At 48.9% G+C, this 27,470-nt stretch overlaps 3 protein-coding genes across 3 annotated transcripts; 1 reads left to right on the top strand and 2 right to left on the bottom strand.

Moving 5' to 3' along the window:
* Nucleotides 1-1,317: 1,317 nt before the first annotated feature.
* On the bottom strand, nucleotides 1,318-11,884 carry GTPBP2 (GTP binding protein 2). Its single transcript, XM_056488255.1, has 12 exons — nucleotides 11,663-11,884; nucleotides 9,459-9,485; nucleotides 8,678-8,862; nucleotides 8,264-8,372; nucleotides 7,519-7,716; nucleotides 7,068-7,242; nucleotides 6,208-6,427; nucleotides 5,654-5,789; nucleotides 5,187-5,245; nucleotides 4,340-4,511; nucleotides 3,916-4,080; nucleotides 1,318-3,538 (listed from the first exon to the last, which is right to left on the bottom strand). Exons 1-12 carry the CDS (start codon nucleotides 11,837-11,839, stop codon nucleotides 3,341-3,343), a joined length of 1,821 nt encoding a protein of 606 aa, XP_056344230.1. The 5' UTR covers nucleotides 11,840-11,884; the 3' UTR covers nucleotides 1,318-3,340.
* A 707-nt stretch (nucleotides 11,885-12,591) lies between these two features.
* On the top strand, nucleotides 12,592-16,323 carry MAD2L1BP (MAD2L1 binding protein). The gene is made up of 2 exons (XM_056486522.1): nucleotides 12,592-13,222; nucleotides 13,865-16,323. Exons 1-2 carry the CDS (start codon nucleotides 13,037-13,039, stop codon nucleotides 14,393-14,395), a joined length of 717 nt encoding a protein of 238 aa, XP_056342497.1. The 5' UTR covers nucleotides 12,592-13,036; the 3' UTR covers nucleotides 14,396-16,323.
* Nucleotides 14,850-25,682, bottom strand: LOC130250644 (epoxide hydrolase 1-like). Its single transcript, XM_056486521.1, has 10 exons — nucleotides 25,422-25,682; nucleotides 24,081-24,104; nucleotides 23,012-23,225; nucleotides 22,052-22,232; nucleotides 21,063-21,293; nucleotides 20,571-20,700; nucleotides 20,045-20,259; nucleotides 18,008-18,116; nucleotides 17,550-17,675; nucleotides 14,850-16,576 (listed from the first exon to the last, which is right to left on the bottom strand). Exons 1-10 carry the CDS (start codon nucleotides 25,448-25,450, stop codon nucleotides 16,375-16,377), a joined length of 1,461 nt encoding a protein of 486 aa, XP_056342496.1. The 5' UTR covers nucleotides 25,451-25,682; the 3' UTR covers nucleotides 14,850-16,374.
* Nucleotides 25,683-27,470: the final 1,788 nt, after the last annotated feature.

Here is a 27,470-nt window from a genome sequence, read left to right as displayed (position 1 = left end):
AGGTACGTGTTCTGACTGTGCTCTGCCAAATGACTTGTTCAGCTCTTTGGGCCACAGGTCACAGTAAAGTGGCCACTCCAGAGCTCCACAGATTACAGCAGCCAACAGAGCAGAGTATTATGGAGGAGACAAGCAGGCAGTGAGAGAGGGTGAGACTGGCTCCAGGGCAAGAGAAGTGCTTGCCCTCAGCTGCCTGGCAGGGCTCAGCTCTGCTACAGTGCAAGTTGCCTGGAGCCCGCCAGAAGCTCTGCTGGCGATAATTTGAACGTGGCTCTTAGGGCGGGGGGAAAGAATGTGCCACGTCAAGGCAGCACTGGGTGGGGTTAGGAAACGAATTGCAGGGAGTTTCATCAGCTGCAGGCTTCCCTTCCTTGGGCAGGAGGGGAGAGAGCCTTTCAGGCAGCAGATAATGATGCAAACTGCGGCTTTGTATCTATGTGCTGTTTTCTGAACTGCATCATCCTAAATGCAGCTGTTGAGCTGCTGTTTCCTTCCAGCAGACAGCCTGTGCTGGGCTGCTCTACATTACTGTCAGTGGAGTCTAATACTTGACAACACAGTCATGAGATTTCAAGAAGAAGCTCATTCTGGTGCGTGCAACTCTGGCAATCAGTAGAGGAAGGAATTATGGAGTCACTCCCACTAATGACAGTCCTAACATTGCAAAGTGACAAGTTTCCCAAAGTCCTCACGTGAAGAGAAACAGCAACCAGTCTGGCAGGATTGCCTCATCCTGTGACAGTGGCACATCTCATTTCCTAAGTGTCTGGCAGGACCGGACTCTGCAGATGCCACTATCTAACACAAAAACAAGTTTAGAAGAGGCAAATCCTTTTGGTCAGAAGTCATCTCCACAGGGAAACCTACTTGTCCCAAGGGAACAACCTGTTCTCATGGAGAGAGGGCAGTCATGAACCCCATGATAAGGTCGAAGCTATTTTAAAAACAAATCACTGGTTAGCTGTGTGCCCTAGAAAGCGTCTCTGTAATTAGGCTCTGGGGGAATTTATGACTGTGAGGAGGCTCTCGCCGCAGCCTGTTCCGCCCACAACTGCCCAAAGTGCTGTGCTCAGGGTGACGTGGCTGCTCGTCACCCCAGGCTGCACAGCCAGGCTTACTCAGATAAGACGGGAGCGCAAGATTGTAAACAGGAGCGCGTGCATTCTTTCCACACCACGGCGCGGTATTTATAGGGCTGAACACAGGAAGCTTAGGAATGGGTGAAGGGTAGCCAGCTCCAACTGTGACCCAGCTCCAAGGGCAGCAGGGTAAGAGCCCAGCTCCACCCTCACTCATTGTACAACTCAGCCAGCAAGCTCAATAAAACATCTTTATTCTGTACATTTATATAGATGCTTGGAGAACAGGGACAATCCCCAGCATTAGAAAAATTCAAGACAACAAAACAGCAATTATGAAGAGCATGGCACCAAGAACAGTCATGCCACAGATGGCAGGGATGAGGTGAGACCAGCCATCAGCTCTTTCAAAAAAGGTCACAGCACCCCCGTTTGGGGCAGAAAACGCCAGTGCTGCTGCAAAGAGCTGGAGTCCCCCACACCCAGGCAGCTTTCTTTGTGACCCACTAGCACCAAAAGGAAGAGCCTGCTGGCAGCTGGGTCCTGTCCTTCTTGCAGGCATTGGTGCAAAGACCCAACCCATGGCTAGAATAGGAAAAAAAAAGGGACCCTGCTTGAGCAGTGACCCTGAGCCAGCATCTCTTTTCTCTCTTCCGGGGATGCAGCAGTTTTCAGCTGGATCCGGTGCTTCCCTCCAAGGGACAGGTCACTCCTGCAAGTCTTAGGCTGCCTTCCCTTCTTCTATTCCACCACTTGACAGGCTTCCCCCCACCTCAGCATGCTCTTGGCAGGGTGCAGCCCCCACCTTCCCGCCCCCAATGGCCTCGCCCAGCGCAGAGGCCCATGGCCCTGCATAGCCCCGCAGCAGCGCCTGTGCCAGCAGCCCAGCAGCAGAACCTGCTCTCAGGATGGCAGAAGGGCCGCCTGGGTGTCCAAGTGCTATCACAGGCCCTTGCTCTTCTCTCCAGTCATGGCTAGCAGGCCACCACACCAACCAGCAGCTGGGCTTGCTGAAGGCCTTTTGCTCATAGCAGACACGTTTGGTCTAACAGTCAACAATAAAACCAAAAGCCTATGTACAGCTTTACAGATCCTGCTGCACCCTCCAGGCTACACAGCAGAGCTGCATGACAGAGTGGGAGACCTGTGCTCCACTCTACATGCAGAGTCCTTGCTGGCAACATCAGCTTTCCTCTGACAACAAACACCAGTGGCAATGGAAATAAAGGAATTCTTGCTCCAAGAGAAATAAAAATCATGCCACTGTCACAACAGAAGTTACCTGGTTTTGTGTAGGTAACGCAGACTGTCCTCCTCACACATTAAGGCAAGCATGTGAGGAACAAGGTGGGCTAGGAACAGCCACACCAGGGAGCCTGCTGCAAATCACTGCTACCAAAATGCAGATGGCACCTTCAGGTGAATGTCCATGGAAACAACCTGCTCACTCCAGCACAGGCCCAGGCCCTGCTCTGCTCCACAGAATGGCCTCCTGTCCAGCTGCTGCAAGGAACAGATGCAAGTACAAACTCTGTCTTCATGATGTTATGTCAGGAGGCTGTGCCACTCAGAGCAGCCACAGCTTCCTGGGAGTCAGAAAGAGGATGCTGAAGAAATGTGTACATGTGAGTGGGGAACAGGACATCTGTCCAACAGTAAGACACTCAGATTGGAGTAACGCAAAACCAATGCACAAATGGACACACAGCAGATTAAAGCCAACCAAGATTCAAACGGTTAAAAAGTGTCCTGAAAGCACTCTGAGAGGTTCAGCCAAGCCCGCTGTGGGTCGCATGGCCTCTTCCATCTCCTGCCCAGAAGGATATGCTGAAGGATGACTTGAGAGAACACTGTTATCAACCCAGTGCTCAGAGAGCAGAAATGGGACCAGACCTTGTGTCAGAGATGGAAAAACATCCCTTCACTGCTTGTCTTCATGTGCACTGCACTTCCCAACCAGCAATTTTCAAACAGTAAACAAAGCCAAAACTTGCTTGCCCAGGTCTGCAGGTACCTCTGATCTATTCTGAAGGAGGGCAGGGTAATGAAAGCTGCAGGCGACGTGGAGAACATGCTTAACTTGTCCCACGTACGGCACTGAACGCAAGAAACTCTCCCATGCTCCATCTCACAGTGCAGAGGAGGGACATCCACACTAGAACGGGACAGCAGCAGCTCCAGGCATTGCTCAGCAAGCCACAGGAGCTTCCAGCCTTCTCCCCAGGTGCTGGTGAGTGGAGATTTCTCTGACCTACTGGTAGTCAGAAGCTCAGCTGTCCAGGCCCCAGGGACTCCTCCAGGCCATTTTCTTTGGTGGTGATGGCTTGGAGGTCAGTGACATGCCCAATGCCTTTGGTGACTCCTTCACGGAAAAGCAGTTTGGCTCCAATCTTCAAGTATTCAGGATGCTTGATGAACCTGAAACAGACAACTGCCTTCTCTCCTGTCCGCAGCTTGTCCTGAAAAAGAAAATGGGAGAGCTTGGACCCATCTCCCAAACTGATGAATGCAGGAAGAGGTGCATGTGGGTGGTAAGAAGGTGAGGCAAATGAGCAGCTTTCTTCAGACATCGTGGCTTGAGCCCTCCCCATTACTGTATACATAAGAAGAGACAGGAAGACACAAACTCTGAAGAATGGAGAGTTCACTTCTCTTCTTTAACATGTCTGGAGGAAAAGCAACCAAATGGGCATGATAAAAGGCTAGAATCTGCCCCTAGGAAGGGACACAGCTACTCAGAATACCAGCAGCCCCCAGCTTTACTAGAGGCCATGGTGGAATCCCAACAAACCCCACAGGGAGGTCCATCTTCCTCCCCTTTCTTCCCCTGGCCTACCTTTCCATGGATCTTCTCCACAATAGCTGTCTGTCGCACATTCCCCACGTGCACCGTCACCTGAAACCCCTTCCGGAAAGTCGTGGCATGGAATAACAGCACAATCTCGGCTTCAAACACTGAGCAGATGGTGGGGTTCATTTCTGGGCTCACCATGACCATGCCCTGCAGAACACCCAAGACCAGTTAGGGCCAGTCCACTTGCTTCTGAACAGCCCCCAAAACCACAAATACACCTCCACTCTCTGACTCGGGTTTGCATCTCACTCTCAGCCTTGTACTCATTGTACTTTGTAACCTGGCCATTTCCTCCCCTTCCAGCAAGTTTCCTGCAATCATTTCTACTTCATTCCCACCCTAGCAATGGGAAGCCTCCAGCCCTGCTCACTGGAGCGGTGAAGAAGCTGGCAGCAGCAGGACTAACCTTGCGCAGCAGGGAGCGGTCGAAGGGCCCGAGGGCCAGGGTGGCTGCCTGCCCGGCCCGCAGCACGCGGCAGGCAGAGCGGTTCCGCTGGATACTGCACACCTTCAGCCGCAGGAACTTCCCATCGTCCGTGGGACCGACCACCAAGTTCTCCCCTTCTCGGCAGATCCCACTGCCCAGGGAGGAAGAGCAGGGCACAGTTAATCCCACATTTCACCCTCCAAGACTAACCTGAACAAATTCCCCAGGGCCAAGTCTTTGGACTCTTACCCTGGACCAACTGACAGGGACACAAAGCTATTGAAAACCAGGATTTCTTACAGCAGGAATGAGAGCTGCACTATCACTTTTAAGAATCCCAGGTACAGACAAGGACCATTGCACCCCCAGTGCTCTGCCACACTGCTGTTTCTGGTAGAGAGACCTCAGATGACGTTCCTTCACTGTGAATGTGCTGGTGCTCTGATAGCTCTGGAACATGGAGGGACAGCTGCCTTTTCATGGGATAGCGTGCAGTTAACCTCTGTTGGAATCAGAGGATCTACCTTTTACATTTCCTCCTCCTACTTGAGGAGATCAAGCCTAATCTCTGCCAAGTCTAGATTCCAGCATGCCTTCTTTCAGCATGTTTCAGGACACATTCCTAGTCCAGCAACTTTAAAGCAGACTGTCTGCTTGCCACCAATGGTCTGCTCATGTCACTTCCCAACATGCTGCAGGGCTCAACTCTCACTTTTCTCAGTCAGGACTGAACCTCACGCAGCTTCCACTTCTGCAGCAGGTGACTAACCTTGTTGGAACTCCAGCAACCATTCACATCCACACATATCTGCCTAGGCTCACTTACCTTGACAGAGTTCCTCCCACAACAGTCCCCACCTCTGGCACTGTATAAATTTCATCAACCTGCAGCAAGGCAACAAGAATAAGCTGCTCAGACAGACAATTATGAAATAGGACTCCAGAATGAGAACAAAGAGCTTGACCCTTATATGAAAGGAAGTGATCTCTCTGCTGGTCATTAGACATCATCACAGAGCTTCACCAACTCCCACTACCTTCCCATTAGAGAAATAAACCTCTGCCTTTAAAACAGCAGAGAAATGATCTTATCCCTGAGACAGACATTTCATGGTTAGGACAGATCCAGCCTATCAGGCTTTTTTTCAAGGACCAAATCCTTTTTTTAATGTCTCTCAGTAGTCCAGGAATTCACCACATCTCTACCCATGGTGTCCAAATTCCCTAAACATCTCTCCCATGGCACAGCAATGAGTCCAGTATCAGAACTGGAAACAAACTACCCTTACCCACCTGAAATTCTGTAAGTTGCTGCATTAATTCTTCCTGCTCTTTACTGTTGGTCAATGGAGGGAGGATGTTGAGGAAGACTTTCAAGAGATCTAAGTTCTCCCCAGAAACACTGGACAGTGTGAAGATTGGGGTGATGCTGTAAGACACAAATAAACAGAAATAAGCAGAAGGCCACAGCACAGCTCCAGAGAGTTTCTGGGATTCTGAATCTACTGAGACCCACAAGAAGATGGATACTACAAGTGGCTAAGCAGGAAGGCTATCACTCCATGGTAACCCTTGCCTCAATGTTTGGTCGAGGCACCAATCCCTTGTCAACACACATTTTTCTCATGAAGAAGTAACTCTAATGCAGCCTTTGCTACCAGAGCCCAGAAAAAAGTCTGGGAGGGGAAAATGCCTTCTTGGAGAATGCAAAGGTAGGACAGTTGACAAGGAGCAGAGATGTTCAAGATGAAGTCACCTCCCATGTGTTCACCCTTCCCCAGGTCAGCATAGCAGCCCAGTCTGAATTGTCTGTTCCCAACAGGCAGAAGAAAGGAATGGTCCCTTACTTGGGAGATTGTGCAAACTGTTGTGCTGCTGTAACAGCATCGTCGTCTGAGTTCACAAGCAGGGGGAGCTTGTTACAGCCTGGCTGCTTCAGGATTCGCTCCAGCTGCTTCACTGTCCGTTCCACGGTGGCTTTTGAACACAAGTCAACTTTGCTGATGACAATGAAGAAGGGGACCTTGAGGGCCATGGCCAAGCCCAAGTGCTCTCGTGTTGTGCCCGCTGCAGGAGAAAAGAGAGAGTGTAGGTGCAGCAGCAGTCACTGCTGTAGCTTGTTTATGCTGATAGCTGTGTCTCCTGGTTCCCCCACAGGCCCACTCTAGAGATTTCACTGTAACTGCTTAGGTCATCATGCATCGAAAAAGCACAATTATTCTTTTAAACAAAAACAAACATCAGTCCAGAAAAATAAAAACCAAGAAGAAATTTTGTGACTGATCTATCTGCTTCAGAAAGATGCAGTGGTTTTCATTCTTTGGCCAAAGTTTGCCAGAGAACAGTCACAAAAATGTCAAGAGATAGATGTGGGAGAACTCCAGATGCCTTTTTACAAGACTTTGGGATTCAGCACTCCCTAAGAATATGTCAAAGTTGTTTTCTTTTCTGAGAAAGACAGCTCCAAATCGCAAACAAAGCCCCTCTGTCCAGGGTACAGTTTAATGTGGTCTACAGCTGGTAAGAGGATCCCAGATCTACTACCCTCCAAAGCACTCATAGACACTGGCTTACAAGATATCAGTAGAAACTTACAAATTAATAAACTTTTCTGACAACCATTCAAAGCTGCCAAGGACCGAGTCCCCCCATTCTCCATTCCCTTTCACATGTTGCAGTCAATCCATGCAGGCAGGGCAACACTCACCAATGCCAGTGTTGGCACTAACCACCAGCATGGCAAAGTCTGGGCAGTAGCTAGTGAGGCCAAAGATGGTTGTTTTCAGATACTTGTGGTGGCCAGCCAGGTCAATGAAAGTGATCATTTTCGAAGAACTCTCACAGATCTCTTCTGCTGTTCGGGAGTCACTGTAATTTACCACCTAAAGGGATAAGGAGATTGTGAGAGAGGCAGCCCCAGCAGGCAAGTAAAGAAAACCCAGCTCTTATCTATCCACTTTGATGTCAGAATTACTAACGAGAGATCATCTGCCATGGGTGCAAGAATCAGTGTTGCAAACGGAAAACCAACACTCAGGTTCAGCTTAAGGGACAGAGAACTGTGCCACCTCTCTTCCCTCCTGTCCCACTCACAGTTCTAACAGGATGGCAATCCTACTCTCCTCCAACTTTCTGAGTTCAGCAACCCACTCTCTTACCTCTCCTTTGCTGTTGAAGCCGAGGATCTCAAAGCTGATGCTAGATGTTCTTCCTGACTGGATTTCATGGAGATGTCGGAAGAGGTTGAGGCGTGCTCTGCCCCGCCCATTGTCCAGCTCTCCTTGTGTTAGGACACCCAACAGTGTTGACTTCCCTGAGTCCACATTCCCTAGGACAGCTACTCGAAGGTCTAAGAACTACAGGAAAAAGGACAAAGAAATCATTAAACTTAACCATTGTTGTGCTGAGTGCATGAGCACTACTGGGCAGTGGAAATGCAGTTCAGAGAGCTTCCCTACATCAGGGACATTAAGCAGCCTAATCCTGCTCAGATTCTGCTCCAGCTCCCAGCAAACCACTGCCCAGCAGTCGTCATACACTTTCTAGAGTTGAGATATGACATATCAGGCTTTGATACCACAAAACAGGCCATCTGCTGCAGCAGACCTCTAAATCCTTCCTTGTTTGCACACGGGTCTGCATCAGAATCACTGCCATAAAAGCAAAATAATTTTTCACCTCTGATCCAGACAATCTCCCACAATGACATCTGCCTCAATCACAATCTTGGAGATAAGAAACGTTATCATCAAGCCTCCCTCTGGCAGCCCTTCAAAGCATTTGCTATGGGCAAACCTATGACAAAGTGCCTCTAGGGTTTGGGCTCCCATCCCAAATGGAAGCTGCTCGTACAAAGCTCCGAGGTTCCCAGGAGGAGAAGACAGCCAAACCACAGGTCCCTACCTGCTGGTTGTCAGGCACCTTTCGGACCAGCACCTCCGTTATCTTCCTTGGAACATCGCTGTCGTAATCGACCTCCCTCTCCCGCAGCACAGTAATGTCAGCCCCAACCCTGCCACAAAGACAGAAGGAAGGAGTGAGACACATTTGTAACTGACATCTCTTGCATCTCTACAACAACAGCTGACAAAGCCAATGGGATGAAGGTTGGGGATAGCAGGGAAGGAGCCTCAAGCTTCCAGACAAAAGCCTTATAACTCTCCTGATGTTTCCAGAGCCTCGGGACTGAATGAATATCAGTCACACAGGGGCTTTGTAGGATGGAGCTGCCAGCTGCTCAGGGGACTCCAGGGAGGGAGCCTCTCTACCAGAGGCTGCTCACGCTCGTGGGCCCTGCAGACGAAAGGGAGCACGTACTTCTCTGCCATGCGGCGCAGTGTCTTGAGCGAGGCTCGCATCTCCTCCTCCGAGAGGCCCACCAGCAGCCCGTTGTCCTCCACGCCGATCTGATAGACGGCCTCACCGCGGCCCTCCTGCAGCCGCCACTTCATCTGTGTCACCAGGTGCTCAAAGCGGTACTGCGAGGGGTTCACCAGCTTCAGCTGTTTAACAGAGGGGTAGTTCTAGTCACAGCCTGGATGCAGAGGCAATCTCATTGCCCAAGTCCGTGAAGCAATGCTCCCAACTCTGACCCACCCCTAGAAAGCACTGCCTGTATTAGTGTCTGAACAGAAGCCATGGGACAGGTGAGGAGAGGTTTCACAAAGGTACAAACATATAGCAGAACTTCCCCACCTCATGACAAAGGGATCTGTACCCGGCCTGCTGCAGGGTTAAAGACAGCACTCTGGGACTAATCCGTGATCCAGGAGCCAGTAAATGCAAATGGCAGAGCGGCCACAAGAAAAGTGGCAAACCATATTCAGGGATATCTGCACCTCTCTCTCAAGAAAAATACAGCAGGCATCATATACTAGAAGAAATTCCTAAAAATGAGTACTGAGATCAAACCTTTCCAGCTCAGCATACTAAAGTTTGGTACAGAGACACAGAAGATCAATGGCAGTTCCCTAGCACAGTGTCCACTTTTCTGTCCTTTCCTTGGCCACGTTACTCATAGGCTGTCTTTAGTGAATTTACTCACTGTAAAATAACCCTCTTGGAGGAAGACCTCCTTCAGCAACCTCAGAAGACTCACCTTGTACTCGATGTTCCCATCTTCTGCCTGGTCAGAGAATGAAACAAGACAGAAGAGTTAGATGCTGTGCCCACAGGGACTTCTACAGGCACCAGCTGCCCATATATTCTGAAGCTGGCACTAAGGATTTCGAAGAGAGGGAAAGTGGCAGAAAGAAATTGTGTTGGGTCCCCCCAGCCTTCTGCCATTCATTCTTACACTCAACTAGAACATTCCTTATGGTTTGTTTGTGCTGTTTGCATCCTACATCATGAGCACCAGAGGACAAAACTAGAGTGGGGCACAAGGGTAATACTGTCCGGGGGAATTTTTTTCTGGACAGTAAAGAATAGGGCCAGCCAAACAGTCACACAGAGGGAGAGAGTTCCAGTTTCAAAAAGGCACAGGCCAGCATATGATTTTAAGTCTCTCCCCTCATCCATCTATGACCCACAAAATGCCACCCACAGTATCCCACTCCCACCCTATCCAGCAGCTTCCATCCATCCAATGTGCACAGAAACAGGGGCTTGAGAAAAAAAGCTTCTGCTTCCTCTCCTGCTCAGTGATACTCTCCTTCACTCAATTAGTTTTTCACTGACTCCTTTCTATGTCCTTATGTATCTTCTCTCTACAAGGAAGGACTAAGACATAAAAAAGAAAGGTAATGACTCCTTTGCCAGCTAGTCACTAGCCAGAGAGTTCTGGAGAACCAGACCTGATTGGGACTGTCTGTACACAATATGCTCAGAAGTACTTTCTCAGGAAAGGCTGAAGCCAGATGGTGTTGTAACAGAAAGGCCCAGGTACCCATCAAGCTCACTTCAACCAAAACAGGTTCCAGCTTTCCAAAGAGAATATCTCATTTTACAAGTAGCTATACAACATTTATGCAATTTTCCCATTGATTCAGTATAAAGACCACTGCGAAAGGGCTGGAGCCTGCAGGAAGCCACATACTCTGACAGTCTAAATGGGGCTGGCAACAGTAAGCACTTCCTTTTCCTCTGGACACCTATTTGCATGTCAGGAGAAGCAACAGCCCTCTCCTTGCCTTCCAGCTCAGCTCTTAACCACAGCGGTGCTTACAGTGGCAAAAGGCCAAAAACAAGTTCTCAATTCTCAGCTCAGTTCTCTGGCAGCAGAGCTGTGCTGTGAGAAAAAGGTACTTGTAACAGGTTTTCCTCTCTTGTCATCTACCAGCTTTCCAGTTCTAAGAAAAATCCCATTCACCTACTGCACTGTCATCTAAATAAAGGAGTGGGTCTTCTCCAAGGCACTTGAGACTAGAAAAGCAACAAGCCTAGACTTGCTGAGGCACACACTGAACAGGGTAGGCAGAAACAGGAAGCTGTGTGGAAACCACAGGGGACTGTCCAGCCTCCAGCTGAAAGGAACAAGAATTAAACTGTGGCTGCAGGGCACTACCTAAGGAGATCTAACAGTAGCAAAGTGCTGTTTCCCCATCTTCCCAAGAGTCCCATGCCTGCCTTGTGGAGGAATTGCTCTCTCCCAGCACAGGCTATTATATATTTTACAGAGAGCTCACTGACTGGGGCCGAGCAATAGAGTCTGAGCCGACGAATTCTCCCCACGGTGACAGCTCTATGAGAGCGGTGACAACTGCCCCAGCTGAGCGCACACCCACGTACTGCCAATGCCACTTCTTCCTGGTGCACCCTCTGTCCATACCATCTGCAGCCTAAGTAAGGAAACAGCTGTCAAATTAGCTGCGAAGGGAGTCACCAGAACCCGTCTGGCAGCTGGAAAGAGGCTCAAACCCTCCAGATCGTCTCTCGGGGAGAGAGAGATGCAAAGGGGATGTTTGGAACTACGAGGCGAGCACAGCTTTATTTTCGAAGCTGCTTCGATCGCAGGCGAGCCCACAGACAGGCGGCAGGCAGTGCGGTACCACTCACGGGCAGGGTCCGGCGGATCCCGCAGGGAATTCGCTGGCACCGGGGGCGCGAGCACGGCCCGGAGCACAGCGCGGGGCAGCGGGCACACGGCTCCCGGGGCCGGAGCTGCAGCACCGCTCCTACGGCTGCTGTCAGCCCGACCCCGGCGCGGCCCCGCACCTCCGGCCAGACCCGCCCCCCACCCTGCGGGGTCCGGCCGCGGTACCGACCCGCTCTGGGGTGGCACCGGCCCTCCGGCCCCTCCCGCCCCCGGGCCTGGTCCCGTCCCTCCGCGGCTGACGGGACGCGGCGGCCGCCGGAGCTCACCTCGGGCGGCAGGTACGGGGGGTTGTTGGCCTTCCCTCCGCGGCTCCGCCCGTTCTTCTTCTTCGTCTTCGAGCCGCCGCCAGGCGCGGGCCCCCCGCGTCCGCGCAGCGCTGCCCCTGCCCCGCCGCCCGCCGGGCGACAGCAGCCCCCGAACAGCTCCGACACCCGGGAGTCCATGGCGGACACCGCGGCCCCGCCGCCCCGCTGCAGCGCCCGCTCCGCTCCCCGCCCGGCCCCGCCGGCCCGGCTCCGGCGTCACCGACCGCCGCGCGGCGCCCCGGGAAAGCGAGTCCCGCCCGCCTACAACGCCGAGAACGCCCCGCGCGCCTCGCACTCGAAACTACACCTCCCGGCGTGCTCAGCGGCCCGACTCGCTCGATCCCGTACGGGTTCCATCCGCGGGGGCTGATGGGAGTTGGAGTCCAAGGGAGAGGGCGCCGCCTGTCGGCAGCGGCCGACAACGCGCGGAATGCCGCCGCTCCCCGGGATTAGCCCTGTTCAGTTCGCAGCCCCGGGTTCCCTGGTTATTGACATCGAGCGATCAGTCAAACCGGCTTCGGGAAACTGGGCCACTTTCTAAGCTGTTTGGCATTGGAGGTACCTCATGACTACCCAGAGGCAGCAGCCCGATACAGAGAGATCCCAAAGGACGCATTAAGATTCAATTGTGGGGGCGGCCGGAACAGCTAAAGATCCTCTAGCTGTGTGCCGCATTCCTACACTAAGTGTATTCCCGGTGTCCAGTTCACGGCCACTGCCCTTCTGTTTCCCCGCCGCATGCCCTGGGGTGGGCGACGCTGGATCACTGTTTGCGTAGAGCTGACACCTCCGAGCCCGCGGTTCCTCCAAAGCAGCCTCGGAGCCTCCTCTCGCCGTCCCGCCCTCCACTCGCCATGCACTGGAGGCGGCACCCAATGGGGCGGCGGGCGCAATGTTTCCAAACACGGCACTCCCTGCACGCTCCCCGCCTCCGCCTCCCCGCGGCAGCGCGAACGCGGCTCTTCCGCAAGACACCGGAGCCGCCAGGGCTGCCGGCAGCGGGGCGGAGGACAGCGAAGCCGCTTCCTGCAGCACTCCCCGGACAGCCCTACAAGACACAGCCGCAGCTCCCGGCACAGCCTCGGCTGGGCGGCCCCGGGACCGGATCGGGATCGGGAGCGGAGGGCGGGGCTACGCAGAGACCCCGCCTCCTCCCACGCCCACCAATCGCGGCGCCTCCATCTCCGGCGCTGGGGGGCGCGCGGCGCTGCCCGTGCGCGCCTCCCGTGAGGCTTCGCGGCGGCGGCGCCATTTAAACCCGGGCCGGCCGTTGGGGGGGGCGTGGTGCTGCTTCCTCGTTCCCCGGCGCTGGCGGGCCTGGATCGCGGCGGCGGCATGAGGCCCCAGGGAGACCGGTCGGTGCTGGGCAGCCCCGCGGTGGCCGTGGCCTTCCCGGGAGCCGTGTGCCGGGGCAGCGGCTGTCGCTTCGCCTGCGAGCTCCTGAAGCACGTCCTGCACCAGCGGAACCAGCTGCCGCTGCCCTACGAGCAGCTCGCGTACTTCTGCCGGCGGGCGGCCCAGGTGAGGCCGCGGGTCATCCCCGTGCTCGGAGGTGGCCCCCGGGCCGGGGATTAGGGGGGCCGGGGCGTTGGGGTTTTGCTTGCGACCTCCTGTTCTTGCTCGGTGATTCGCACGGCAACGTGTTGACGCTTTTAAGGTAAAGCGCTTGTTGTGGTTTTATCCCTAAACGTTACCTCTTTTTTTAAAAGCGAGTTAAGTTTAGGCTGCTGAAGGTATCGGCAAATTGCTCTTAATTGGTCGTTTCCTACTTTCCTCTCAAAGCGTCTTACTGCTTCGTTTGTTACACGAAAATCTCTAAGCAAAAAAAAAAAAAATTAATTATTAAGTATTAAATAATATTAAGTTATTTCAGAGTGATGTTTGATCTTTGAAAAATGGGCTTCTAATTACTGTTGGATTTCTTCAGAAGTGATTCGGATTCAATCTGAGTAGTTATGGACTGCGTTTTTGTGTTCCTCTTACATCCCCTGATGTGGAGGGAAGGTGTGCATTTTCCTGATGTGGGTATCTATAGCTCTCAAAATGACCACAAACCTCTTTCTTGTTCCTTGACTCTCTGGGATGGGCCATGCTTTCTGCAGAGTATTTTAGAACAAATACATGTTCTAACTAAACATACTAATCTGAATTTTTGTTTTCCAGGATGGAGATAGAATCGGGAAGCCACTCTCCCTGGGTTTGGCTAGCAGAAAGTGCCAGCAGCTGCTGATGGAACTAGAGGGATTGTTCCAGCACCTAGAAGTCATGTTTAGTCTGACGCTGGTTCCTCGGGTTCTTTTCCTACTTGGTGGCAACGTCATGAACCCCAAGGAGCTCTATGAGCTGAACTTGGAAGGGTTCTGCGAGGGTGCTGCTGAAGAGAGCCTCCAGACTGCACCCTGTGTTCGCCAGCTCTTTCACCAGCTCTTTGTGGCTGATGTCTTCAGCGAACTTAAGGCTCTCCCTGTCACGGGCACTCTTGTCCTGGTGCAGGGACACCGTGACTGTGGTGTTGAGTGGTTCCGGCCCAAGCTCAACTACCAAGTGCCAACCCGAGGGAGGAAGCTGACTGTCAAGTTGTCCTGTGATGGAGGCCTCCATGTTAGTGCCTCACCTGCACAGCACACTGCACCTGCGTGGGAGGACTATGTCTGGTTCCAAGCACCAGTGACCCTCAAAGGCATTAGTGAATGAATTTAGTGGAATATTGATTACTTTTTTTTTCTTTTTACATAGGTCTTAATTTTAACAAATGCAACCATGTATTTTTGAATCATGTCTGTATTAATTTTTTCTTCATGGTGTCTGCTAACTTCCTGTAGCTTGCTGTGCTCATCTATTGTCCTTATTTCCTGAGTTGTTGAAGGCAAATCCACTTGAAAGCACAGTTGCACACAGATTCTTTAGGGACCTGATCTGTGACATGGAATGAATTAATTTTTGGGGGGTAAAACTCCCCTGCTTTCTGCTTGCTGAACTGGAAAAGGCTGGTCACACACAATTTCCACCTGACTTTTAATATGATCATTTCCTGATCCTGCCTTGCTTCCTGCCAAATAACTCTGGAAGAAAAGCCATCTGCAATCCTTAAAAGGCTCCCCATAGCAAGAAAACCAGTGGGCAAAACTGGAGCAGGACACAGACGTAATATTTTTGCAGAAGAGGAATTTATTTCAAGCTGGTGAGGAATGGGGTAGGATGAAGGCAGTTCCTCTACAAAGGGCTGGAGCTGCTAGGGCTGCTGAGGAGCTGGGTGGAGCCATGTCCAGAGGCCCCCTGGCAACCCTGCAAGCAACAGGCACAGTTGCCATGAGTACTTGAGTACTCAAGTGTTTGCCCATCTATTTGATAAAATTACCCTTCCCCATGACTCACTTTCTGTTCTGCAACATTCCACAGTAAGACGTTTCAGCAACTGGAAAATCTTGTAGCTAGTGCTGCCTTGAAGATTGAAAGAGACAGGCACAGTGGAGGCCTAACAGCCCTGACAATTGGTTACATATGAGATTAAAAGTAAGCAGTTTCTTTGCTAAACCCTCTTCAGAGAAAGTTAGAAGTGCTGCCCCAATAATGGAAGATTGCTGTCACTTGAGGAAGAAAGTTTAGACTTCAATGTTTCTGAAATGCGTAGAAGTCAAGGGAATGTGATCAAGTTTAGTGCTAGCCTTACCTGCCAAATTCCTTTTCTTAGTCAGATTGTGTCACTTAGAATCAGAACTTTATTCTTCTGGGCTGGTGTCTACTGCAGAACGGGATAGGGAGAAAAGCCTTGAGAGCAGTGTGTTAGAACTAGGTATCTGCTGGAGTTGTCTTCAGTCAGCTGGTCAATTGTCTGTGCTGTAATGAGCTTTCAGTAGCTTCAACTAACTCCATCCCATTTGAAGAGAAATGTGAACCTACTGATTCATGTGAGGGTACTTGCTGTTATGAGTCAAAAATGCACAATGGGATGATAAAACTGCTTTGCTGAAGAGGGTAAAGATTGAAGTAATCCTCTGTACGTGGTGCATATTTTAACTTTGACCTTTTGGGATGAATGAGATGATGGAAGTAGTAGGAACTTAATTTGCTATTTTTGAGCTTGAAGAACACTAGAATACTCTCTGCTCTATTATACATTAATATCTCTTTACAAGGTGCAGTAGCTGCTGCTTAAGCTAGTTATAGGGGAAAAACTGCCTGATGTGCAGGTGCCCACTTGAATATGAAATCCCAGGTCTCTTGAAGGGAATATAACTTGAATGTAGGAGTGTTTGTGCTCAGGAGATCAAAGCCCTTTATGCTTCCACCAAAGCTGCTTGTAAGGTATATTTAAGGTGCCCAAGTGTTTAAAGAAGCCTTGACCATTTCCCTTCACCTCTCTTCCTCCAATGAGTGCAATGTTACTGCAATAAACTGTTTACATATTCTATTGTACTTGAACTATCAATGCAGAAATTATATGGTGCTGGAAATGAAAGAAAACAAAGTGCTTTTTGGATTTTTCTGGCTTTTTTTTTTTCTTATGAAAGCAGGTAGAGCTTGATTTAAAAAATCAGTGGTGTAATTATTATAAAAATAAAATGCTGGTTTCTATCTGTGATTATTTTGAGGGATTAAACAAATCTGATCTAAAGGTCTGCTACTGGTAGAACAACTTGCTTCCATTCTATGCATGTATTTCAGCTGCAGGCTCACAGCTGTTCCACTTTTTGGACAAACTGTATTATGTCTTGTGCCAGAAGCTTTGGCTCCTCAAAGGCAGCGAAATGCCCTCCACGTGGCATGTAAGTGTAAGTGATGATGTTCTTGTAGACATCCTTTGCCCAGAGACGTGGTACATGTACAATCTCCTGAGGAAAAGCTGCAATCCCTGTGGGAACATACACACCAACCCTGGAAGACAGAAGTTAATTGCACTGATGAGAAGTCCTGAGGGATGTCTATAAAAACCTCTGTCTCTGCTAACACATTCAGCTGGAGAAGTTTCCCCACTTTGTGCAGCGCACTTCATGGTCTGTGCTCTGCTGAGGAGCTTCATTTCTGTTTAGGTATCATTGAGTTTAAGAAGATTATGCCTGTAGAGGTGTAAAGTAGAGCCAACTTTGCACAGAGGTTGATCTTGAGAGGTTTCCCATCTTTGAGTTTAACTTTTATAAGTTGCAGTGTTGAGCCTACATTACAAGACAGCACACCTCTTTGAGAAAAAAGCCAGCTGCTGTTTGCTTTAGAATTTGGTCCCAAATGAATAACAAATGACTCTGGAGAGGAAAGGTTGGCTGGTTCAGTCCACAAAGAAAAAGGCTCCCCCCCTTTGTTTGGGTGATCAGTTATTGGAGAAATCTGCTCAGCAACATTTGTGGTCAGCTTCTCAGTATAATGTTAATGTACCAGCTAATGTTAATATCACAAGGTGCTGGGTTTCAAGTACTGCTCTCCAAATGGCTACTCCAGGTTTGTGCTTAACTCTTTTAGTTCTTAATTTGTCCTCCAACAAGCAATAGCCTTACTAATTTGACTTTTCTCTTACATGTGCCCGTGATCTTCTGTTTTGTTTTTACTAAACTGAGTTACAAGTGATATTTGTTTGGTGAAAAAGTATATAGACTTGTGTTTTTAACAAAAGGCTGTGCTTGGTGCTTTGAAAAGTCTTTTACATTGTCTTGACTGCAAGCTACCTTGTGTGCATTATAGGTGTGTGCAAAAGAAAAGTGAACCTTAACTATATTTATCAAAAGCAAGTAAGAATTTGGAGTTTTATTTTTCTTAGAAATAAATCAATTTACTGTTGTAAGTGATCTAACTGTTGATACAGGCAAATGTTTCAACCTGATTTGCAAAACTGCCTTGCAAATTGCCACATAATTACCTGTTATGAAGACTTAGATCCGGGTCCTTGGAAAAGTTTTCCTTGTAGTATCGCATTGAAGGCACAATGGAGGATGTCACCCAGTAAATCATCACATTGGTCAAAAGCTCATCAAGAGAGTATTTGCTGTTGAGAGAGAGAGAGGAAGAAATATAACTGGAAGCTGTTCCTCGGTGCTCTACACTGAGCTCATGCCCTGGAGAACTGTTGTCCCTCTTAATCTCCACTTATTTTCCAGGAGCAAATGAGTGGGCACCTGTGTGTCCAGAGCAAAGCCACCTGGTATGGAAGCAGTAGTGTGCAGGCAGTCTGTAAGTGTAAACTACTGCTTGTCATGTCAGCCTTTCATCCTTAAATTTCAGCTTTGACGGGCCAGTATTTTATCTGAACTCTCATGTTAGTTCCCAGCAATCATTCCTTCAATGAGACTTCTCACGGAATAGCATCTGTTTTCTTACCTTTCCAAGCCTCCATCATCTTGATGCCGAAATGATTTGTCTGTCCAAGTTGAGAATTTCTCCAAGATATATGCAGCAAGCCCCACTGGGGAGTCATTCAGTCCACAACCTAATTGAGGAGAAGAGCTGTTGCAGTTGCCTGCCATTGCAATACTTCATTGCAAGTTAAACTGTACTTTCATGAAATGTTCAGAGTTTTCTAGAGAATTCAGTAGAGAGTCTGTATTTATTTATCCCTTACAGTACTTTATTTGTGGCAAATTCCCTGCAGAGGAATTCTGGCTGTAACTGAGGGCACAAGTGCCATTGTCTTGGTGATGTGTGGCAGAAGGAGCAAATTGAGATGTGAAGAGATGACACTCTGAAAAGAAATTTCAGATGAAATATTTGGGGTCACTATCCTGCCTAGGATTGCATGTATTCTTCTGTTTCTAAAATATATCAATGAAACAGGGCTAACAGGAATGCAACAAGTTCAGAATATCATGGATTCTGTGGTTTTGCTTTTTTTTCATTCAGGTTTTTTTTTTTTTTTTTTTTTTTGGTTGGTTGTTTTGTATTTTTTTTTTAATAGTGTGCAAAATTGCCTTAATCTTTGATCCAGCTGATTTTTGAGAGCACTACCCTTGACTCATGGATTCTCTCCTATGACAGCAGCCAAACTTTAACCCACTGGGATTTTCTTCCTCCACTTAAACTGCTTTGAACTTTGTTGATATCAGTTTTTATCAGCTTGTTTTATCAACCAGTCACTTATAAACCAAAGCTTGGATAGCTGTCAGTTTTATATCTAATTATTAACTTTGATTAATAGAAAAGTTAGGATATTGTTGAAGGGTATAGGTGTCAGCAGAGACTTTTGTAATTCTCTCCCTCTCCATGAACTTGCTGATTTATTCCTGTGCTTGGGTTCTTATGTTGATTAGTTTTAATCCTTTTCTTAAAGCAGTTCAATTTCTTAAGAGTGCTGGGGGAGGAGGCTCAACAAATTATTTTTGGAAATTATGTAAGTTCTGTTAGTGGATCTACAGTTGTTTGATTCTGCCAGAGCTCTGATTCTGGAAGCATTATTTCCCTGTGATATTATCCCCTGTAAATCAATTCTCCTTGTTTAAACCATTCTGTCCCATTCCTAATCAGAGACTGGATGTACTCATCTTCATTTTTATGTGGAATCCTTAACTTTTTGGCCCTTAAAAACACTCAAGCAACCAGAAACACCACCACCACAACTCCTTCCCACCTGGTATATTGTTTATCTCCTTTTATTCCTTTGGGTTTCTGATCACTTCAAGCAATAGTCTAGGCGTTCATTGGCATTCTGGTTTGAGCTTCTTCTCCTTTGGTGAATTGCCAGGCTGGGGGCCTGTTTGTTCTCTGGTCTCCAAATCTGACACCAGCCTGAGATAGCTCTACTGCCTTTCCTGATAAGGGATTATTTCAATAAAGCAATACCCCAGAATCCTGTCTAGTGGGGACTGATGCAAAGAATTCCTTTAAGCATTATGAAGTAGTCATATCTTTCTACATAGTCCTTATCCATTGGCCCCAGGATGTCAGCATTCAGGCTTTTCAGGTGTTTGTCTACCTTTCTGCGACTTTCACATTACATGTCCTTGCTTGTGGCTTTTTTTTTGTTGTTGTTTTTTTTTTGTGGTTTGTTTTTATTTTTATTTTTTGTTGTTGTTGTATTGTTTTTGGTTGTTTTGTTTTTGTTTTCAGCCCCATTTACTTCTTGGAGCTTCAGATTGAGGACCCTGTGTTCTACTTTTGAGAGACCCTTTGGAAAGGGGTTCATTCCCAAGATAAGTGGCATGCTATTTAAAAGACCTTGAAAAGTTATATTTGAAGTCTCCATCTTTTTTTGAGTGGTTTCTTTGAACTTCATTTTACACAGTTCTCGTCCCCATGAACTCATTGTCCACATGGGTCTTGTACTCAGTCACCAGAACTCATTGCTTCTCAAATCTGGCTGCCCCTTGTTTTCATGTACCATGAGTGGTTAGTGTACCATGGGATACAGAGAAGGCACATTACCTGCAGTGTCTGGTTTGGTGGCTTGGATGTGCAAGTATCCAGACTCTTGCAGGACGTCATACACATTCTTCTGCATGAAAGGGTAGAAACGTCGAACATCTTCCCTAGTGAAGCCTACGAGCCATGGGACATAAGCCCCAAGCATTGTACAGATCATCCTTCCCAAACTTTGTCTGGCGATGAAAACAAGATTCACATGCAGCCCTTTCACAGATCTAAAAGTAAGTTAAGGAATAGAGGGTTAAATCAGAAAATTGTTTGTCACCAAGTTTTTTAGAAAACAAGTCTGACAGCAGCTGTGAGGTAAACATTAGACTGAATCAAATACACAAAGCCTTTCAGGTTCATTGTGATTAAAATAAATTAAATCCAAAGCATCTGAATGCAATTGAGTATGGGAATGTTCCTGAAGGAAACAAAGCAGAGGGGATGAGAAGCAGGGCAAACAGAAGATAGGACTATGGAGCCAGAAGGTAGGGTAGGAACTGGAGGCAGCTTTCCTGCACTGATTTCCTTTGCTACTTACTGTGGCAGCATCTGGGCCATGTTTGTGGTAATGCGAGATCCCCAGTCTCCTCCCTGTATGTAGTATTCCTTGAAGCCCAATCTGTTCATCAGCTTATGAAATATCCGAGCAGTTGCTATGGAGTCAAACTCTGTTATTAAAGAGAAGCACAGGAGACCTGTTTGTTCCTGCCCTGGCCAAAGACTGTGGCCTGAGAGAGGCCCTTGTGTGTGGAGCTGTGGTAAGGGACAGTGTGCAATGCTGCTCTGCCTCACTCCTTGGAAGGCAAGTGAACACAAGATGAAAGAAATTCAGTGGAAAGCACAGTCAAACCTGACTTCCAGTAACCATTGTGTTGTAAATCTCTACAGCCAGCCCCAGAGCCTCAGCCACATGGGCCTTAGTGAAGAGCCAGGCATCTGCACTCACAGACTGCAGTACCCATGGCTTCCAGGGATGATTGAGGTTTTACTGCAAAAACTGCAATTCCAACAGAGCCTTTTCATTGCTTACCTTTCTGGTGAGGGGCCTCTGAGAAGCCATATCCTGGGATGGAGGGGCAGATGACCTCAAACACCACATCACCCTCATTCAGGCCGTGCTTGGCTGGCTCCGTGAGCAGAGGGATGATCTTGTAGAACTCATAGAAGGAGCCAGGCCAGCCATGGACCAACAGCAGAGGTCGAACAGCTCGACCATGGGGAACATAGGATGGCTTCACATGGATGAAATGGATATCAATCCCTGCCACACATCCAAGAAAGAAAAGTTAAAGTACTGGGATCATCACGGTTTCTGCTCTGGATTCTGTAGAAGGAGGGTAGCAAAACTGTAATTAGCATTGGGGCAGAATTTTCACAATCAGCCCACTGCCAGAAGATGCCTGGCATAGTATCTGTTGTCTCATCTTTTACATGCAGACAGAGATATGGACCCAAACCCCAGATATTTGGGTCACTGGAGATCAGCATCCCTCTCCTGAAAAACTGGCCTCAGAGTGTACAAATAGAGATGCATTTGAATGAATAGCATAACGTGGGTAAGAAACATGCAAAATTATTACTATAGTTAAAAGAGAAACATGAAAAAGGGCACGATGGAAGTCTAATCTAGAGATCATTCGTGTAAAGTCTGGCTAAGCTCTCCTGGGTAGACTACTGGGTGGTGGGGAGGGATATTCCAGCCTCGACTGGCTAATTTTTGCAGTTGTTTTTTTTTTCAGAGGAGGCTTCAAGGCAATGGCTGAAGAGCACATCATCATTAATTAGCACGGGTTCAGAGCCAGATGAAGCCCATCTTGAAGCAGACCTAATCTTATTGCCACTGTGTAATGGTCTTAATCCCTAGAAGTTTATTATAATAGAGCCTCCACTAGCTGTATTTCACTGATGTCGCTAAGCTGTTATGCATGGGTTATCTCAAATATTGGCACTTTTTACATCTCCTCCGTCTCACTGTGCATTTCTGAGTGACAGCTGTGCAAGGCACAGAGGCCCCCTCACCTTCGATGGTGGTGTGGAAGTGGGGGTATTTGTTCAGCACTTCCACTTGCTTGCGCCAGTCAAACTGATTCCTCCAGTAGGCCACCACCTTCCGCAGGTAGGTGGAGTTGAAGCCGTAGTGGAAGGCGGCTCCTTCCACGTGTGGTGTGAAGCGGAACCGATCCAGGCGCTGGTGCAGATCCTGTGGAAGGGAGCCCTTCTTGCCAGGCTGGCCGGCTGCTGGCATGTGCCCTGTGCCAGGCAGGCACAGACAGGCTCTCCTGGCTCTGCTGGCTTTTGTATTGTTCTCTGGGACACCACAAGCCCTCCCGAAGAAGTGCCATACTCTGCATGACCTCCTGAATTGTTTATATGGGGAATACAATTTTCTACAGGTTACAAGTTTCCCCATGGGCATCCAGGAGTACTGGGTGCTACTCTTGGCTCGCTGCTAACTCACTTCAGGAATTTTGGCACTCGGTGATTGGCAGCACTGCTGGCTGGGAGAATAAGAATCTCACCTTGATCTGCTGGCTGGTACTTAGATAATTAGAGACAGGCATGCAGGGATAGAGGAGCTACAACTCAGTCAAGATGCCATCCCTCTTCAGCCTTAGAACCCTTTCATCTGTGGAAGCCCCTCAATCCTGCCCTACTGCTGCCACTGCTGTCCCAATGCCCTCCTGCCCTGCTCCAGCATCCACAGACCCACTGTCAAAGTGTGCTGCCCAGTGTGGCCTTTCTGCAGAAGCCCCAGCTTGCACAGAGGGGCTGTTGTCTCAGAAAGTCTTCAGGGGACACTGCAATGGACCAAAGCTCCAATCCCCTTCATAAGGAATGGTGAGCCAGAGCATCCTGTAATGGAGCTGGGTAGCTGCCCTGCTGTCACCTCAAGGCATCACCTCGAAGCAGTGAGGTGGGTGATGGAACTGCCTACCCCTGGTAGCTTTTTGCACCTCCTTACCCCCCAGCCAGCGGTACCTCAATTTCTTTGTCAGATGTTTCAATCTTGAAGGGACGGATGCTTGTATCTTCTTTCCCTTTGAGGGGCCTTTCACCTGAGCCCCACCACCCATCGCCCATATCAATAGTCTTGATCTTGTGTCCAGATCTGAGCCAGTAAAGCAGCATCCCTCCAACCCCCAGGGCAGCTGCAGGGACCAGGACTGCATTCTTCTGAGAATATTCAAAAGACCTGCAGAGGCACGAAATTGCTTGTGTTCAACAACAGCTGTGTCAAAGGGACTTAGGCTGAGGCTTGTTTGCACACCCATCGGCACTGAGCAGGGACAAATGCCTTCAAATCCCAGGTAATCAGCAAGGACTGGGCATTTCTGTTATTTTTGAATATCATAGGTAAGATTTGGAGCAGGGTTCTGTCTACCAAGGCTTCTTAGAGGTCTCAAGTCCTTGCTGATGAGGAGTTGCTGATCACAAGTCTTCCTTGTCCCTTTCCTTATGAACCACAATGCCCGGGGGAACAAAGTTCAATACAATACAGGCCAATCTACTTTGAAGCAGATACTGCAGTGAATGAGAGAGTAGCAGCTGGACTTGTTCAGGGCTAAAAACTGTATGGGCTGAGGAGCAGGAAGAGACAAAAGTCTTCAGCTGCTGAAAGGGGGCTGGATGTGCTGGACATGCTCCACTTGCCAGTGCTTCATACAGAGCTACCCTGCAGACTCAATCATCTCTTAGGGCAATCCTGGCTCTCTCCCATAGCTGTCAAGTAAGGAGTGTCTGCTGGTGCCCCTGTTTGTGTTCTAAACAACAAGGTCCCAGACTTGAGGTGTGGGATCTGTTACCAGAGCTGGAGTTGACAGATATGCAGTCCCAAATGTAGTGCACCTTCCTATCCCTCGGACTTGTGTTTCAAGTTCTCCAGCTCCCCTTGGGCATCAGTAGAGCTGTTTGGGGCTCCTGCAGGAGTCTGCAAGGGGGCTGTGAGTAACAATTTTGTTGCTGTTGTCATCCAGATGATGGGATGATGCTGTGCCCCAGTCAGGGCACTAAAGAGGAGACCACAGTACAGAACAGCTCTTCCACTCACCTGATCCGGGACAGGATGCTCTCCCTACAAAAGGGGAAAAAGCAGAAAGATCCTTACAGTCTGATATTTTTATCTCATGTCCCATTACATTGTGGATGGTGCAAAGAATGTGCCCTGCCAGCACCACTCATTGCCCAGGGATGCAAACACAAGCTGTTAAGCCACCTGGCAACATCTGCCATTATTTTTCCTCCCCTTTGGAAAGGATGGGCCGACAGGGGCTCCCAAAGCACTGCCTGTGTATAAAGAGACAGTGTTTCTGGGCTGTGCTTTAACTAGATAATTTGTTGCCATAATATTCCCTCCTTCAGCATAATTTAGACAGAAGATAGTAAACAATTCCGTGTGTGTCCTTGCGGTGTTTCATCCTGTGAGCAGCTGTGTAACCTCGGCCAAGAAAATCATTTACTTTGACTGCTGTGTTGCAATAGGTGCACAGTCTCAGCAGGGCAATTCCAAGCTCCAGGGTTATTCTGCTGCCAGCCGTGTGGTGCTGATCGTGCTGCAGGGCTGGCACCCGCAGTGGCTTGTGGTACCCTTCCCTGTTCAGGGTTTAATGATTTCTGTGCCTTTGCAACTTCTAGCTACTCCTGTCTGCGTGTCAAGCCTTTAGGTGTCCCCTGCCAGCTAGTGAAAGAAAGGATCCCCCTAGGTTCCCTTTAAACCTAGTAGATTCTGGTACAAAAGCACAATCTGAAATCTGGCAACAATAGAAGGAAGTCTTGTTACTCTGCCTCGTGGAACGCAGCCACGTTAGGGAGTTCTTTAGTATAGTAGTTATAGTACATTGAGAAAACAAACCAAAACAAATGCCAAAGAAGAAGACTTGCTACTCCATGAAAAGCCAAGTCCTCTGGGTGTTTGTTACCACCTAGAATTGTTTCCCTTTGCTGTCTGAAGTGCAGAACCTGGAGCCTGTGCTGGATATCCCAGTAGCCTCCAGGACAATTTGGCAACATTTGCGAGACAGCCTATGAGGATTTTTTTCCTTAAATCACTTCCAGGCATGGAAGAGCGGGGCTCCTAAGAACACATCGCTTATGCAGCAGGTGGCAATATCCCCCTGCACTTACATCCCGAGGTCGGTGAGCAGAGGTGTGACACCAGACACCAAGGCAGCAGCACAAGCCCACGCTGCTAGCACAGCAAGCCTGTCCCAAATCAGCTCTCTGAGCCGCACAGAACCAGGCTCAGGGACCAACACCTCCTCCGCACTCAGGCTCAGGAGAGCTCAGCTGCCTGCTCCCGCCCTCCCATGCCCTGGTGACCCTCCCGGGGCTTTCTCCCCCAGCCCCAGAAGCCCAGTCTGCAGACCCTCCTCCCGTGCCCAGGAGATCTCACCACGCGTTTGGAAGGACGTCCCGCCACATGGCTGCTTGTCCTTGCGTGGCCGCTGCTCCGAGTGAGGACACAATCGTGGTGTCTCCTCTCCGGCTTTCTCTTCCGCACTGACGCTTTCTCGGGGACAGCCCAAACTACATCGTCCATCAGTGCCACCTATTGCCTGAGCGCGCAGCTGCAAATTGACCAAGTCCAGCGCGCAGCAGGAGTAGCCCCGAGCTAAACCAGCACGCACTGGATGCCCAGTGTGCAGAAAGCGGCCCTGCAGAGGCTGGCCCGAGGTGCCCGGCTCAGGCTGTGCCCGCACCGCGTCCTCACTGCGAAGGCAGCCGGGTTACAGAGCCCGCACCGAGCCCAGAGCTGCAGCTTGGGCCAGCAGCCTGAGGGAAGGGAATCTGCGCTCTTCAGCGCTCCCATCTTCATCCTGGAGAGGAAAGAGTGAAGGGAGGGATCTCAGTGCTGCCTACATTTAACCAGTTTTGGAAAGCTGAGGGGAAAAGGACCCAGAGTCATCCTGGAGGAGCAGCAGCAGGTGAAGGACAAAATGCAAGGCCACAAATGGTAACAAGAGAACTCAAGGTTAGGTATGAGGAAAAATGACTCCTCCAGTGAATTACTCAGATGCTGGGACGGCTCCAGAGAGGATGTGGGATTTTCATCCTTGGGGGCATTCCAGATTTAACAGGAACAGGGCACTGAGCAATCTGACATACCTGAACCTGTTCTGAGCAGGTGTTGGGATGAGCTCACCTCTAGGTGTCCTGTGCAACCTGTACAGCACTTGGCTTATTCCAGGTGCACCCGAGATTTGCAGCAGCCAAAACATAAAGGGCAAGCTCCGTTTTTAATTTTTTACAGAAATCAATGCCGTGTTTTAGTTCAGGCACCTAGATTTCATTGTCCTTGTGGCTGGTAAAAGAGTCTTGGATAAAGGCTTCTCTTTCATAGGAATTTGGCATTTTGAGTAAATGAGAGTACAAAGCCTAAGGAGTTTTGGGTGGGGGGAAAGTGAACAGAAGAGCAGTATGGAAAAAAGAATACATACATGAGAGAGGAAGGTGAATCACTGGTATACTATGCACTATGCTTAGCATTTTGCCTTTTACATTTTCAACAAAAAGATGTACTTTGGTAAGGACTGTTCTCCTTGCTTCCATGAGTGGCAAAGCATTGGCAGAGAGATTGTCATGAGAGTTTTATTTGCTTCCAGTCAAGAAAGACTGATATTCATCCTTCCGTTACTTTGTTCTGCTTCTCAGAAGCCTCTAGTTAAAGATTCTTTTCCACTGTGCTGTCTCTGTTATTAAGCTTCCAACGAAATTACATTAGTGGAAGGCTTTATAAACAAATGAGAGAATTATAAGAGTAGGAGGAACAAAAATGAAACAGAGCTTTCTTGCTTTTTTATGTTGAACAACTTATGTTTCCAGACAAACACCTAGTAAAAGAAGCATTTGCACTACATAAAATCCACAATAATGCTGTGGGTTTCCTCAATCAAAATGTTAAATCAAAAATTTGTAATGTGCTTAAGTAGTGACTCACACAGTGCCTTCAGTTATTAACTGATGTTTATGAATCCAGTCCCCAAGCAAAAAGCAGGTGAAACACTCCCAAAGACCTCCACATTTGGGGAGTCAACAATGGTTCAAAATGAAATATTTATTAAGTTCTTCCCCATCAACAGTTACCTCTAATTATCCAGCCAGCGACTAGAGCTGATGACTGCTACCTCTTGGTGCTACCTTGCTCCATTTTGTTGTTTTGTGCTGCAAGCCCTGAGTACTGTGCAGCCTGCCTGCCTCTCCTTCAGCACAGTGCTGCAACTCTGAGACTGCACGTACCCTGGTGTCCTTTCTGCTGCTGCTTCTGTGACTTCCCTGGCTTCAGGACATGAGTTTGACTGAACAACCACACATTGCCATCAGGAAGTGTCATGGATGGCGTTGGATGCAAATGTTTCAGAATGTGAAGGGGCACCATTAGTACCTTCTGCCATGAACTGTTGTCACTTTGCCATCATTCTTCAGACACTGTCTCTCACTCTGA

The sequence above is a fragment of the Oenanthe melanoleuca genome, chromosome 3 (assembly GCF_029582105.1).
Source record: "Oenanthe melanoleuca isolate GR-GAL-2019-014 chromosome 3, OMel1.0, whole genome shotgun sequence".
Classification (NCBI taxonomy): Eukaryota; Metazoa; Chordata; class Aves; order Passeriformes; family Muscicapidae; genus Oenanthe; species Oenanthe melanoleuca.
Note: the sequence above shows the minus strand (reverse complement) of the source record. Positions and strands in the feature narration are given on the sequence as shown.